General features: G+C 33.5%; 1 protein-coding gene across 2 annotated transcripts in view; it reads right to left on the minus strand.

The window, feature by feature from the left end:
* Window positions 1-331: 331 nt before the first annotated feature.
* The window catches only part of LOC101097969 (disintegrin and metalloproteinase domain-containing protein 5-like), a 128,542-nt gene continuing 115,432 nt past the window's right edge, over window positions 332-13,441 (minus strand). For both annotated transcript variants that reach the window (XM_006930748.5, XM_019828533.3), the window contains 3 exons: window positions 12,232-12,391; window positions 10,228-10,278; window positions 332-496 (listed from right to left, as the gene is read on the minus strand). In XM_006930748.5, the coding sequence (XP_006930810.3) occupies window positions 484-496; window positions 10,228-10,278; window positions 12,232-12,391 (224 nt within the window). In that variant the 3' untranslated portion in view covers window positions 332-483. The remainder of the gene's footprint in view (window positions 497-10,227; window positions 10,279-12,231; window positions 12,392-13,441) is intronic.

Consider the following 13,441-nt stretch of genomic DNA (forward strand, 5'->3'; position numbering starts at 1 on the left):
GCTTTCAAAGAGAGAAGCATTGGATTGAATTTGGATCCTATCTTCATTAAGTGCCACTGGGGCAAGTCACAGGCTAGCTGAAAGCCAGGAGCTCTGAAGAGAAGAAGAGACGTTGGACTGAGGAAAGAAGACTCGGGTCAACCTAAGGAGCATAAGGGAAAAACGAGACACTGTATACTTCACTCTTGAGAGTGAACTGGCAGGCCCTCTTGGCTTCATGAGATGAGGGTCTTGGGCTGCTTTCACCTGATTCAGAGCCTCTGATGGATTCATGTTGGAGAACATAGGGTGGAAGCTGAGACTGAAAATACAGAGAAAACATCAGACATAATTTTGGTGATTCAAGTGCTGATGATTTATTATTTCATACTTTAAACCATCAGTAGTGCCAACAGAGTTGAGGGTGAAATTATTTTTCCCTTCTTGGTTTAGTTCAGTTTCTGAGGATTTCTTTGGTAATGTCCTTTCTCCAGGCCAATGTTGTTACAGACTGTTGCTGCAAGAGAAAACAAAATAGAATATAACACAAAATGCCGGTGGTGCTTTTTTCTCTTTTTTTCAAGCCCTAACACAAATAACTTGAAGGTTATAATTAACTGAAGGGAAAGGATCAGGGAAATAAAAATTAATTCCAGAAAATCAATTATTTGTTACCTCAACTGCAAATACTCTTAGTTTTGTAATAGAAGCAGCTTCCTAAAATTCTGTAAGTTGTTCATTTCCCTATGTTCAGAAACAATTTAGGTCAATAAAACAAAGTACTTTGAAATTTCCATTCTAAATATATGAATTTTAATTTAGAATAAAAAAATTGCAATAATTCTAAGTACAATCACATTTGGTAAAATATAAAAACACCAATATATATGCACACACATGTGTGCAACTATATATTAAAATATTTTAACAATAATCATCCTGGGTGCTAAAATTAATGATCACTGTTTCATTCTTTTGCATACCTGTATTTTTGAAATGAATGCTTATTGCTTGTTACAATTGTCATAAGAACCAGAATGATTTACATACTCACATACAGATACAATTTATTGAATGAATTAAGAAAGGACTGTCAAGGGGCACTTGGATGGCTCAGTTCATTGGGCATCCAACTTCTGCTCAGGTCATGATCTCATAGTTCATGAGTTCGAGCCCAGCATCCGACTCCATGAAGAAAGCTCAGAGTCTGGAGCCTGCTTTGGATTCTGTGTCTCCCTCTCTCTCTTTCTGTCTCTCTGCCTCTCTCTCTCTCCCTTTCTCTCTCTCTCAAGAGAAAAAAAATAAACATTAAAAAAAGAAAGAAAGGACAGTGAAGGTAAGATTTGGAAATACCAATGCCTCTGGATGGAAAAGGATCTTAATGTAATTAAAATCTAAATATCACCCTTTATAATGAAAAATGAAACCAGTTAAGCATAAAATAAAGTCAAAATGTTTGTTGAAAACTTCAGTACAAAATTGAAAATGACAAAAATTTTGGAACCAAAATAAGGCATGTTTTAAAAATGGGAATTTATTAATGGTAGGCTAGGTCTAAAATTCCAATTTACATAACAAAAATCAGCGCAATGAGAGATGGGAGAGGGTAAAAATACACTAAGCATCTCTCATATAAAGAAAGTCTCAAAAATTCCTGTAATCTCAGATAAGTATGTTGTGTATTTTCTCTTTTTTTTTAATTTATTTATTTATTTTGAGAGAGAGAGAGAGAGAGAAAGAGAGAGTGAGAGGGAGAGACAGAATCCCAACCAGGCTCCATGCTATCAGCGCAAGCCCTACCCGAGGCTCAAACTCACAAACCATGAGATGATGACCTGAGCCAAAACCAAGAGTCTGCCACTTAACTGACCGAACTATCCAGGCACCCCTGTATTGTGTATTTTCTATTTGTGTTGCACTTGTTATAGAAATAGCTCATTACTAAATGACACAGTGGAAAGTAACAGAAAATTCAATAAGATAGAAAAATAAACTAAAATTTAAGATATTCTATAGTTCAGAAAGTATACCATTCACATATGCAACTGACTACTTAATAGTAACTAACTTATAAAAGTTACAACCTGATATAATGGATTGGTGGTTATCACTACAACTGGGTAATCTGGCAATAGGTATCAAAGACAATGATAGTGTATATATTATATTTATGTTTTGATGAATTTCTCTTATAGGGATTTATTCTGAGACTATAATTGGACAATTGCTCTAAAAGGTATATTTATATAATAATGTTTATTACAGGGTGTTTGCAACAATGAAAAACTGGAAGTAATCTAAATATTCATAATGATAGATTTTTTAAAATGAGTTGTTTTTCATTTTTAAATTGAATACTATATGTCACAAAATGATGACATAGACCTATATCTTCAGATATTAAAAGTTGTCCATAATAGTCTCTAAGTAAAAAAAAAGTATATGTATGTTTTGCTTAGAAAAACATTTAAGAAGATATGCATCTATATTGTTAAAGGAAATTTTTCTTGAATACTGTGATTATGAGAAACTTCTCTTTAACTTGTATACTTACCAAAGTATCCTATATATTTTAATAAAATTTGATAGTACATTAAAAATACGAAAAATGTTTTTTGAAAATAAGCAACCCCATAAATCACTGCCAAGGCTAATGTCATGAAGATTTTCCCCTAAGTTTTCTTCTAGGAGTTTTACAGTTTCAGGTCTTACATTTGAGTGTTTAATCCATTTTGAATTGTTTTTGTGTATGGTGTAAAGAAAGGGTCAAATTTCATTCTTTTATACGTGGATATCCTACAGGTTTTCCCAGCACCATTTCTCAGAGACTCTCTTCCCCATTGTGTATTTTCAGCACTTTTTTCAAAGATCAGTTGACTATATATATATATATATATATATGCATGAGTTGATGTCTGAGCCCTCTATTCTGTTCCATTGGTCTGTATCTGTATTTATATGAGCACCATACTGTTGGATTATAGTAGCTTTGCAATGCAGTTGACCCTTGAACAATACAGGGATTAGGAGCACCAACCCCCCATGCAGTTGAAAATCTGTGTATAACTTTTGACTTCCCTGAAAGTTAACTACTAATAGGCTACTGTTGACTGGAAGCCTTACTGATAATATAAACAGTCAATTAAAATATAAAGTCAATAAAAACAGTCAATAAAAACAGTCAATTAAAACAGCCAATGCTGGCCTCATAAAAGTGTTCCCTCTTCTTCAATTTATATATATATTATATACTGTATTAATAAGTAAGCTAAAGATTATTAAGAATATCATAAAGAGAAAATACATTTACAGCACTATACTGTATTTATTAAAAAATTGTGTATGAGTGGACCCACACAGTTCAAACTCATGTTGTTCAAGGGTCATCTGTATGTTTTGAGATCAGGAAGTGTGAGGCTTCCAGCTTTGTTCTTCTTTCTCAGCATGTTTTGGCTTTTCAGGGTACTTTGTGGTTCCACATGAGTTTTAGAATTGTTTTTTGTATTTCTGTCAAAAATACCATAGAAATGTTATCAAATTTGCAGATAACTTTGGGTAGTATGGACATTTTAACAGTATGAATTCTTTCAATCAAAAACCTATAATGTCTTCTCATTTGTTTGTGTGTTACTTCTGTCATCAATGTCTCGCAGTTATCAATACACAAGTCTTTCACCATCCTACTTAAGTTTATTCCTAAGTATTTTCTTTTTCAGCAGATCCTATTGCATTTTTAGGGTTTTCAAAATATAAAATCATGTCACCTGCAAACAGGAACAATTTTACTTCTTCCTTTTCTGATTTAGATGCCTTTATTTTCTTTTTGTTGCTTAACTGTCCTGGCTAGAGCTTCCACTACTAGATTTAGTAAGATGTGGTGGTAAGTTTTTCACTATTGAGTATGATATTAGCTGTGAGCTTTTCATATATGGCCTTTATTATATTGAAGTAATCTCCTTCCACCTAATTTGTTAAAAGTTTGTATCATAAAAATGTTTTCAATTTTGTCAAATGCCTTTTCTGTATGCATTGAAATGACCCTGCCATTTTTTATTCTTCATTTTGTTAATGTGAGATATCACATTGATTAATTTTTGTATGTCGAACCATCCTTACAACCCCGTGATATCACTTTGTTACGGGGATGATCCTTTAATGTGCTGTTGAACTTTGTTTGCTAGTATTTTGCTGAGGACTTTTGCATCTATACCAATCACAGATATTAGCCTATGGTTTTCTTTTCTTGTGGTGTCCTTGTATGGTTTTGGTGTCAGGGTAATGCTGGCCTCATAAAATGAGATTGAAAGTGTTCCCTCTTCTTCAATATCTTGGAAGAGTTTGAGGAAGATTGGCATTAACTATTCCTTAAATGTTTGGTAGAATTCACCAGTAAAGCCAGTCTATCCTGGACTTTATTTGCTGGGAGGTTTTTGATTACTGGTTCAAACTTCTTACTAGTTATTGATCTGTTCACTTTCTATTTCTTCATAATTTAACCTTGGTAAGCTGTGTGTTTTTAGAAATTTATTCACTTCTTTCAGGTTTTCCAGTTTGTTGGTATGTAATTGTTCATAATAATTTTTTATGATTCTTTTTATTTTTGTAGCACCAGTTGTAATGTCTGCTCTCTCATTTCTGATTTTATTCATATTAGTCTTCTCTCTTTTTGTGTTAGTCTAGCTAAAGTTTAATTAATTTTAATTTAAAAAACAGTGCTTTTGTTGATTTTTTCAATTGATTTTCTATTCTTTAAAAAAATTTTTTTTAATTTTTTTTTCAACTTTTATTTATTTTTGGGACAGAGAGAGAGAGAGAGAGCATGAACGGGGGAGGGGCAGAGAGAGAGGGAGACACAGAATCGGAAACAGGCTCCAGGCTCTGAGCCATCCGCCCAGAGCCTGACGTGGGGCTCGAACTCACGGACCGCGAGATGGTGACCTGGCTGAAGTCGGACGCTTAACCGACTGCGCCACCCAGGTGCCCCTAAAAAAATTTTTTTAAATATTTGTTTATTCTTAAAAGAGAGAGAGAGAGAGAGAGAGAGAGAGAGAGAATGCAGGAGGAGCAGAGAGACAGGGAGACACAGAATCTGAAGCAGGCTCCAGGCTCCGAGCTGTTGAGCACAGAGCCCAGGGCTCAATCTCACAAACTGCAATCTCACAAACTGAGCCAAAGTCGGACACTTAACTGACTGAGTCACCCGGGCACCCCAACTGCTTTTCTATTCTTTATTTTGTTATTATCTGCTCTAATCTCTATTATTTCCTTCCTTCTGCCAACTTTGGGTTTTAGTTTGTTGTTCTTGTTCTCATTTCTCGATGTGTAAAATTAGGTTGTTATTTGAGATCTTTCTACTTTTTAAAAAATGTAGGCCTTTATTGATATAAACTTCCCTCTAAGCACTACTTTTTAAAATCGTTTTTAATGTTTATTTAGTTTTGAGAGAGAGTGTGTGTGTTCGCGCGCGCCTGAGTGGGGGAGGGGCAGAGAGACAGAGGGAGACACAGAATCAGAAGCATGCTCCAGGCTCTGAGCTGTCAGCACAGAGCTGGATGTGGAGCTAGAACCCATGAACTGTGAGATCATGACCTGAGCTGAAGTCTGACATTTAACCAGTCAACTGAGCCACCCAGGCTTCTCTAAGCTGTGTTTTGGTATGCTTCATTTTCATTTGTCTCAAGATATTTTCTTAAAAAATACTCCAAAAGAAAGTTTTCTAATTTCCTTCTTATTTCTTCTTCATTGGTTGTTCAAGAATGTACTGTTTAATTTCTACATTTTTGTAAATATTCCAGTTTTCCTTCTGCTACTGATCTCTAGTTTCATTCCATTGTGGTCAGAAAAGATACCTGGTATGACATAAATTTTCTTAATTTGTTAGGATTTCTTTTGTCAACTAATACTTCATCTATACTAAAGAATATTTTATATACACTTAATAATTTATATTCTGCTACTGTTGGGTAGACTGTTCCATATATGTCTATTAGGTCCCATTGGTCTATAGGGTTGCTCAAGTGTGTTCTTTTTAAGTTGATTTGCTGTGTGGATGTTCTATTATTGAAAGTGAGATACTGCAGTGTCCTACTTTTACTGTATAGCTGTCTATAGCTTTCTCTGTTCATATCTATCAACGTTTGCTTTATATATTTAGATGCTCTGATGTTGGGTGCATATATATGTATATATATATATACATATATACATATATTATATGTATACATACATATACGTATATATGTATATACATACATATATACATATATATATATATATTTCTGGTGAATTAATCCTTTTTATCATCATATAGTGTAAATAATGTATGACCTGTGTTTCTTGTGACAGGTTTTGACTTAACATATATTTTTCTAATATAAATATAGCCAACTATACTTAAGAGTAAATAAGACGTGGGGTGCCTGGATGGCTCAAGTGGGTTAAGCATCTGACTTTGGCTCAGGTCATGATCTCACAGTTTGTAAGTTCAAGCCCTACGTTGGGCTCTGTGCTGACAGCTCAGAGCCTGGCACCTGCTTTGGATTCTCTGTCTCCCTCTTTCTCTGTCCTTCCCCTGCTCACACTGTCTCTCTCTGTCTCTAAAAAAAGGAATAAATGTTTTTAAAAAATTAAAAAGAAGAGTAAATAAGACATGTGTATATTGTGGGTCTGTTTTTGGAACCAACAAAAAAAAATAGAGATTCCACTCTTAAGGCGCCACTGCTATGTGGTGGAGAGAAGAATGTTCTTTTGAACAATGGTGGATCAATTATATATCTATGTGGGAAAAATAAATTTTTATCACTACCTCACACACATAACAAGAATTAATGGATCACTGAATAGAAAGTGTTGATATTAAGCAGTGAAAGTTTTCTTTTTCTTTCATCTTCAACATTATGTTATTATATTTCTATTTTCACAAAAATTTTACAATCATTTTATAATTTTCCATCAAAAATAATGTCAAGATTTTTATTTTAGGATTGCATTAAATCTATAGATCAATTTGGGAAAAAAATTATATCTTAAAATATTGAACACACCATGTTCCTCAATTGATTTAGGTCTTAAAATTCTCAGCAATATTTTGTATTTCAAGTACAAATCTCTTTCATATTCTCACTGAATACATTCCCATGTATGTCTCTCTGTCTCTGTCTCTGTCTGTCTGTCTCTCTCTCTCACACACACATACACAAAGTATATATAGTTGCATTTTTCAATTTTAATTTTCTCATTGTTTGTTGCTTGTGTATGTATAAAGTTAAAATTGATTTTATATTGGGGTGCCTGGGTGGCTCAGTCAAGTTGAACATACGACTTTGACTCAGGTCATGATCTCACTGTTCGCTGGTTCAAGCCCCACATCGGGCTTGCAGCTGTCAGCCTGTCAGCATGGAGCTCACTTCAGATCCTCTGTCCCCCCCTACACATTGGGTATAGAAATTACTTAAAAATAAAATCTTGGGGTGCCTGGGTGGCTCAGTCGGTTTAGCGGCCCACTTCAGTTCAGGTCATGATCTCAGGCTTTGTGAGGTCAAGCCCTGCATTGGGCCCTGTGCTGACAGCTCAGAGCCTGGAGCTTGCTTCACATTCTGTGTTTCTCTCTCTGCCCTCCCCTACTTGTGGGCTCTCTGTCTCTCTCTCTCTGTCTCTCTCTCTCTCTCTCTCTCTCAAATAAATAAATAAATAAATAAATAAATAAATAAATAAATAATAAACATTTAAAAAAACTGCTTATATATTGGCCTTGTATCCAGGCACCTTAAATTCATTTATTAATTCTAATTTGTTTGTAATGTCTTAGACTTTTCTATGTACACAGTCATATTATCTACAAACAATGACATTATTCATTCTTTATTTCCAATCTTTCTACTTTTTTTTCTTACCTTATTTTCCTGGCTAGGATCACCCATACAATGTTGAAAAAGAATACAATTGTGAAATATGTTCCTGATCTCAGGGGTAAACATTCACAATTTCAGCATTAACTGGAATGTTTGCTATATATTTTCTTGTTTCAAATTTCCTTTACCAAATTGCAATAGCCTCCTTCTATCACTGGTTAAGTGGGCATTTTTATAGTGAAAGGCTATTTTTTTCTTCACCTATAGAAATGATCACATAATTGTTCTCTTCTATCAATATGGTAAATTATATTATATTGGCTTTCTAATTTTAAATGAACTTATCATTATTAATTCACCCTTCCCCTCCATGGCTATTTATCTTTTACAATGCTAACTATATTTACTTGGAAATGTTTTATTTAAAATTGCTGCATCTTTAATCAGAAATTGATTTATAATTTTCCTTTCTAGTAGAGCTTTTGTCAAGTTTTGGTATTAAAGTTAGTCTGGCCACATGGAGAAACTTGGGATATGCTTCTTTTTATATTCTCCAGATGACTAGTGTAAGACAGGTATTACTTCTTTTTTAAATATTTGAAAGATATAATGGTTTTAATTACTTTCCCATGTCTTCATTCTTTTTCTGGTATATGTCTATTCATCCATGCTCTTTGCCATGTGGCCTTTTAGTATCTCCTATTAGAGTGGGTGAATTCCTGTATCACACACATCCCCTCATTGAGTTTGGTATTGTGACTTGTTTGGCCAATGCAATATAAGATAACGTGATTAAGGAAGTGCTGGCTTAATTTATCTTGGCTCTTTTGTTCCTGATGCATGCCATGAAAACAATATGCCCAAGTATCAACTTTGTGAGAAAGTTTTAAGTGACAGTTTCCAGATATTTAATGGGAAAGACTTATTCATATTTGCATTTTTTTCTCTATTCTACTTTGGGAAAGATATGTTTTTGGAAAGTACATATATTTCATCTAAAAATTTAAATTTATTGATTTTAACTTATCACTATTATTACCTTTTTTTCTAATGTCCAAAAGATTTTAAAAATATGCAATTTTATTACCTGACATTGGCATTTTATAACCTTTCTCTTTTTATTTTGAGCCACTGACTAATTTTTTTTCTATTTTCATATGCTTCAACAGATACATTTACAAACACTTGTCTTAATGAAAGAAAATGTTAGGTAAAGGACGTATTATACACATTCCAATGAGTTAAGCATATACTCATTCTCATATCCTTCTACACATAAACTTACATTACACGTATATTTTAATGAAGAAGATGTTACTTAAAAGAAGGTTTATACACAGTGTAGTTTCAGTAAGTTATATGCTTTACTATTTTTAAGAATCGCCTCTCTCTTTGCTCATTTTTTGTTATTTTTCTGTTTATTTTCCTTTTCATTTATTTCTGCTCTTTCCTTAATTGTTTCCATCCAGTCTTTGAGTGCAATTATTTCTTCTTTTTCTCTTTTTGATAGAGATTATCATGAAATAAACCACATTTGATTGTTCTCTGTCCTGTAATACGTATTTCATTGTGATTAAAAGGATTAAAGTATAGTCTTACCTAGAAAGCAATGATATGCCTAATTTTTGTAGAACCTAAAACAGTTAGTCTTGACAATAGGATTAGGAAGGTGACTGTCCATACTTAATAGAGTTTCTTTTAAAATTAGGAATTCCCTCAATTCAGACACATATCTCAATATTTGTTACACAAATATCATAGCATGCAACTTTGTCCTGCAAGGATGAAGACAGAATTTGAAAAATAATCTGGAATGCTATATAAAATATTGTCTCCTTTTATATTCTATCCATCATACGGTGTGGGAAATTTTTATATACCAATAACAAAGGAGGAATATATAATTTTACAAAATATTCTGTTTGATTACTCCATAGTCTCATCTCTAAATTTACTTTCCCAGATGAATTAAGACACTAAAATGAATGAAAATGTCAAGTCTTTATCTTACTAGCAGTTATTTTTTTCTAAGATAATAGTGTAACCACAAGCACATATGATATCCCTTATAATATCAGTGTTCTTTACATGTGGCAGTAAAATGTCATTAAGATATAAGTGCTCTTTACCAATGCTCAAAAAAAAATCCCACAAATTATGTGCTTACTGATGCTTGTGAGTGTACACAAAAATCACTCCTTTAGGGTAGGTTGGTAAAGAGAGGTTGAGATATCATGAAAGCAAGCTTTGTTTTTTTCGTATTATAAATGCTAACAGTGAGAAACATAAAGGATCTTATGAACAATATTTTGGTTTCAAATTAATAATTTTGAAGTGCTCCTAAACAATGATCAAAACATACAATGCACGATGGTTAATCACGTTGTTCTATATTCACCTTTCACTGGGGGATAATTTGCTGTTACTGCTGCTTTCTTCTGACACAGATCTATAAAATTGACAAAGTTTATTTTAAGTGGGAAAATTTTTAAATCTTGAACAACTAAGTGACTATTTTTCAAAGAAACAGAGTGACTCATTAAATGTCCCTTTCCAACAAAATAAAACAGGTACAATTCTTTTTTTGTCTTTCTGAATTACATTAACATACTCTGAGTGTTATATTACCTTCAGGTGTATGGTATAATGATTCAACAATCATTTTTACTCAGTGTCCATCGAGGTAAGTGTAGTCTTAATCCCCTTCACCTATTTCATCCATTCCCTCAACCCACCTCCTATCTGGCAACCAGTTTGTTCTCTGTATGTATGAGTTTGCTTTTTGTTTGTCTTTTTTTTTTTTTTGCTTGTTTGTTCCTTTGTTTCATTTCTTAAATTCTGCATATGAGTGAAATCATATTTGTCTTTCTCCGACTGATTTCACTTAGCATAATACACTCTAGTTCCATCCATGTTGTTATAAATGGCAAGATTTCGTTATTTTTTATAGTTGAGTAATATTCCATTGTGTATATCTACCACATCTTGTGTATGCATTCATCTATAGATGGATGCTTAATATTAGAACAAATGCCATCAGCCACCTTGCTTTGTTGATTAACTCCTCTCACCTTACTTTTACATTTATTGAATTATTTATAAGCCCACATACGTACAGACAGGCCCTTTGCTTCTATGATACTCCTAACTCCTCTGGTCAAATTAAGCTAAAGCCTTAAAGTAGCAGTCAAAATTTCAGTTAATTTTTCTATATATTCCTATTTTTTTCTTCCTTTCATAACATATACTCATGTCTTCTCTTTCTACCAATTCCTGGAAGTTAAAACTAGAGGTAAATCGCTCTGTGGAAAAACATAGTAAATTGTGAATAAGGGGCTTAATAATTATGACTAAATATTTGTGTAACAGATTACAGATAATGTGATGATTTCACTTATTAGTTTTGTATACCCAAAAGTTTATTATACTTTTGAAAATAATAAGGAAAACTTATTATCTCCCATTGTATAGAGTTATAGAGAATAATATTTTTTATTATGAAATTTATTGTCAGATTGGTTTCCATACAACACCCAGTGCTCATCCCAACAGGTGTCCTCAATACCCATCACCCACTCACCCCTCCCTCCCACCCCCCATAAACCCTCAGTTTGTTCTCAGTTTTTAGGAGTCTCTTATGTTTTGGTTCCCTCCCTCTCTAACCATTTTTTTCTTCCCCTCCCCCATAGTCTTCTGTTAAGTTTCTCAGGATCCACATAGGAGTAAAAACATATGGAATCTGTCCTTATAGAGAATAATTTTAAGAACATAGAGATTAAATCACTTGCTCAAGGTGCCATAGTTTCTGCATGCAAGATTTAGGCATTAAAAATAGGTTTTCTGAGGCTAAAATGTAATTTTTTCCCATTTCATGATGCTGCTTTCTGTGTCCTAACCTGTGTTATAAACTGCACATGTAATTTCTGGTTAAGAAATGTTTTTATAAATTAGCAGCATCAATACTTAGGAAAATAAATATTATGGAAGCAGGTTCATAAATACTATTTTCAGCTGAGAGAGCCATTCTAATAAAGTCATTTGTCACTGGTCTGAGTACCTGTATCTAAAAAATTCCTTGAGATGCAGTATTACATATTCTCATGAAGCCCGAAGACAATAAGACTATATAGACAGAACTGGTAGACTAAGAGGCTGAACAGACCTCCACAATACTCTTGGCAGCTATAGCTCCTCTGAAAGTGATACTAGTGGTAAAATGAATGGTTATGGTAAGGAGTAAAACTAAGAAACAACAAAAAAAAGTAGGACATCAGACGGATTTGAAATATTTCCCTGGGCCTCGCCTCATATTGTTCTACCTCCTGTCTTAGATTATCCCTGATGAAACAGGAATACTTTTTTCTTGACTCATTGAATTTAGTAAGAGTAAACAAAAATATACCTGTCACTTTCAGTTTCCCCCCTGTAGCACAGCTCTCTTATTTTATTCTGCTTTATTACAACAGCAGCAGTGATGATGAGCAGAGGTAGAAAAATGTAGAAAATGAGTTCAAATCGGTGTTTTGAAGGAGTGGTAGATCGTCCCCCCAAATCACTTTTACCTATAATGGAAAGTTATAGGTAATTTCATATTATACTCATAATTTCAAATTATATTAGAAATTTTATTAACCAAATGAAAATGTGTAGAGGATATCATTACCAACATTATTCCCAAACACTAAACATTTCACTCATATTTTATGAATATATTACAATATTAAACTAACATACAGACTATTAAAACTAACATATAAAATATGAATTAAACTAACTTATAAGTTAACATTTAAACTAACATATAAAATATAAAATGGCTGCTACTAGTGCTTTATTGTTCAGGAATTTTCAACCTTACACCCTATAGTAGATTTATAGTATAGATTTATTTGATTGAAGGTAATCTTCCTTCATGAAGTATACGTTTAATGCTTGCCACCATTTCTTCAACTTCTTTCTGATATAGCTTATCCAAAATTCAAACATGTATATCATAGAGAGTATTGGGATTGTACCTATACATGAGAACTAAATCTGGGAAATGTGGCATTTAATTTCTCTTACATTACATTATATATTTTTTCTAAATATTAAAAATTAGTACTCACTAAATAACTAAATTATTTAACTAAGTTCTTATTTTTTTACTGCCCTACATTGTTTATTAGGTAAGAATTTTACAAGCATTATTTATATTAGTGGTAACAGCAGAACTGAAGAGTATTGCATCTTCTCCATGCCGCATGGGGAGAACCATCGATAGTGTGCCCTTTCCAAGGCCACTGCTCTTGTAGTCTGCAGATGTCAGCCTTCCCATCTCCCTGTGCCTGTGGACTGGTTTGGTGATCCCCTGGGTGTAGGGGTTTCTTCTAATAGCTTTTTGGAATGGATCAATGAGGATAACCTCAAAGATTTTGTATGTGGAATCTTCGCCAACCCAGTAAGAATTCAAGACTCTTAGAACCCCACAGTAGCATCTAGCTCACTCCTCTGCAACAGATTGAAGGTTTTGGGAAAATTTTAGCTGGTTAACACCATGATGGACAGGCTTGCCATAGGTAGCACTCTCGGGGACTGGGCATTTATGGCCACCATGTCGCACACGAATCTGA

This window comes from Felis catus, chromosome B1 (genome assembly GCF_018350175.1).
Source record: "Felis catus isolate Fca126 chromosome B1, F.catus_Fca126_mat1.0, whole genome shotgun sequence".
NCBI classification, from domain to species: Eukaryota; Metazoa; Chordata; class Mammalia; order Carnivora; family Felidae; genus Felis; species Felis catus.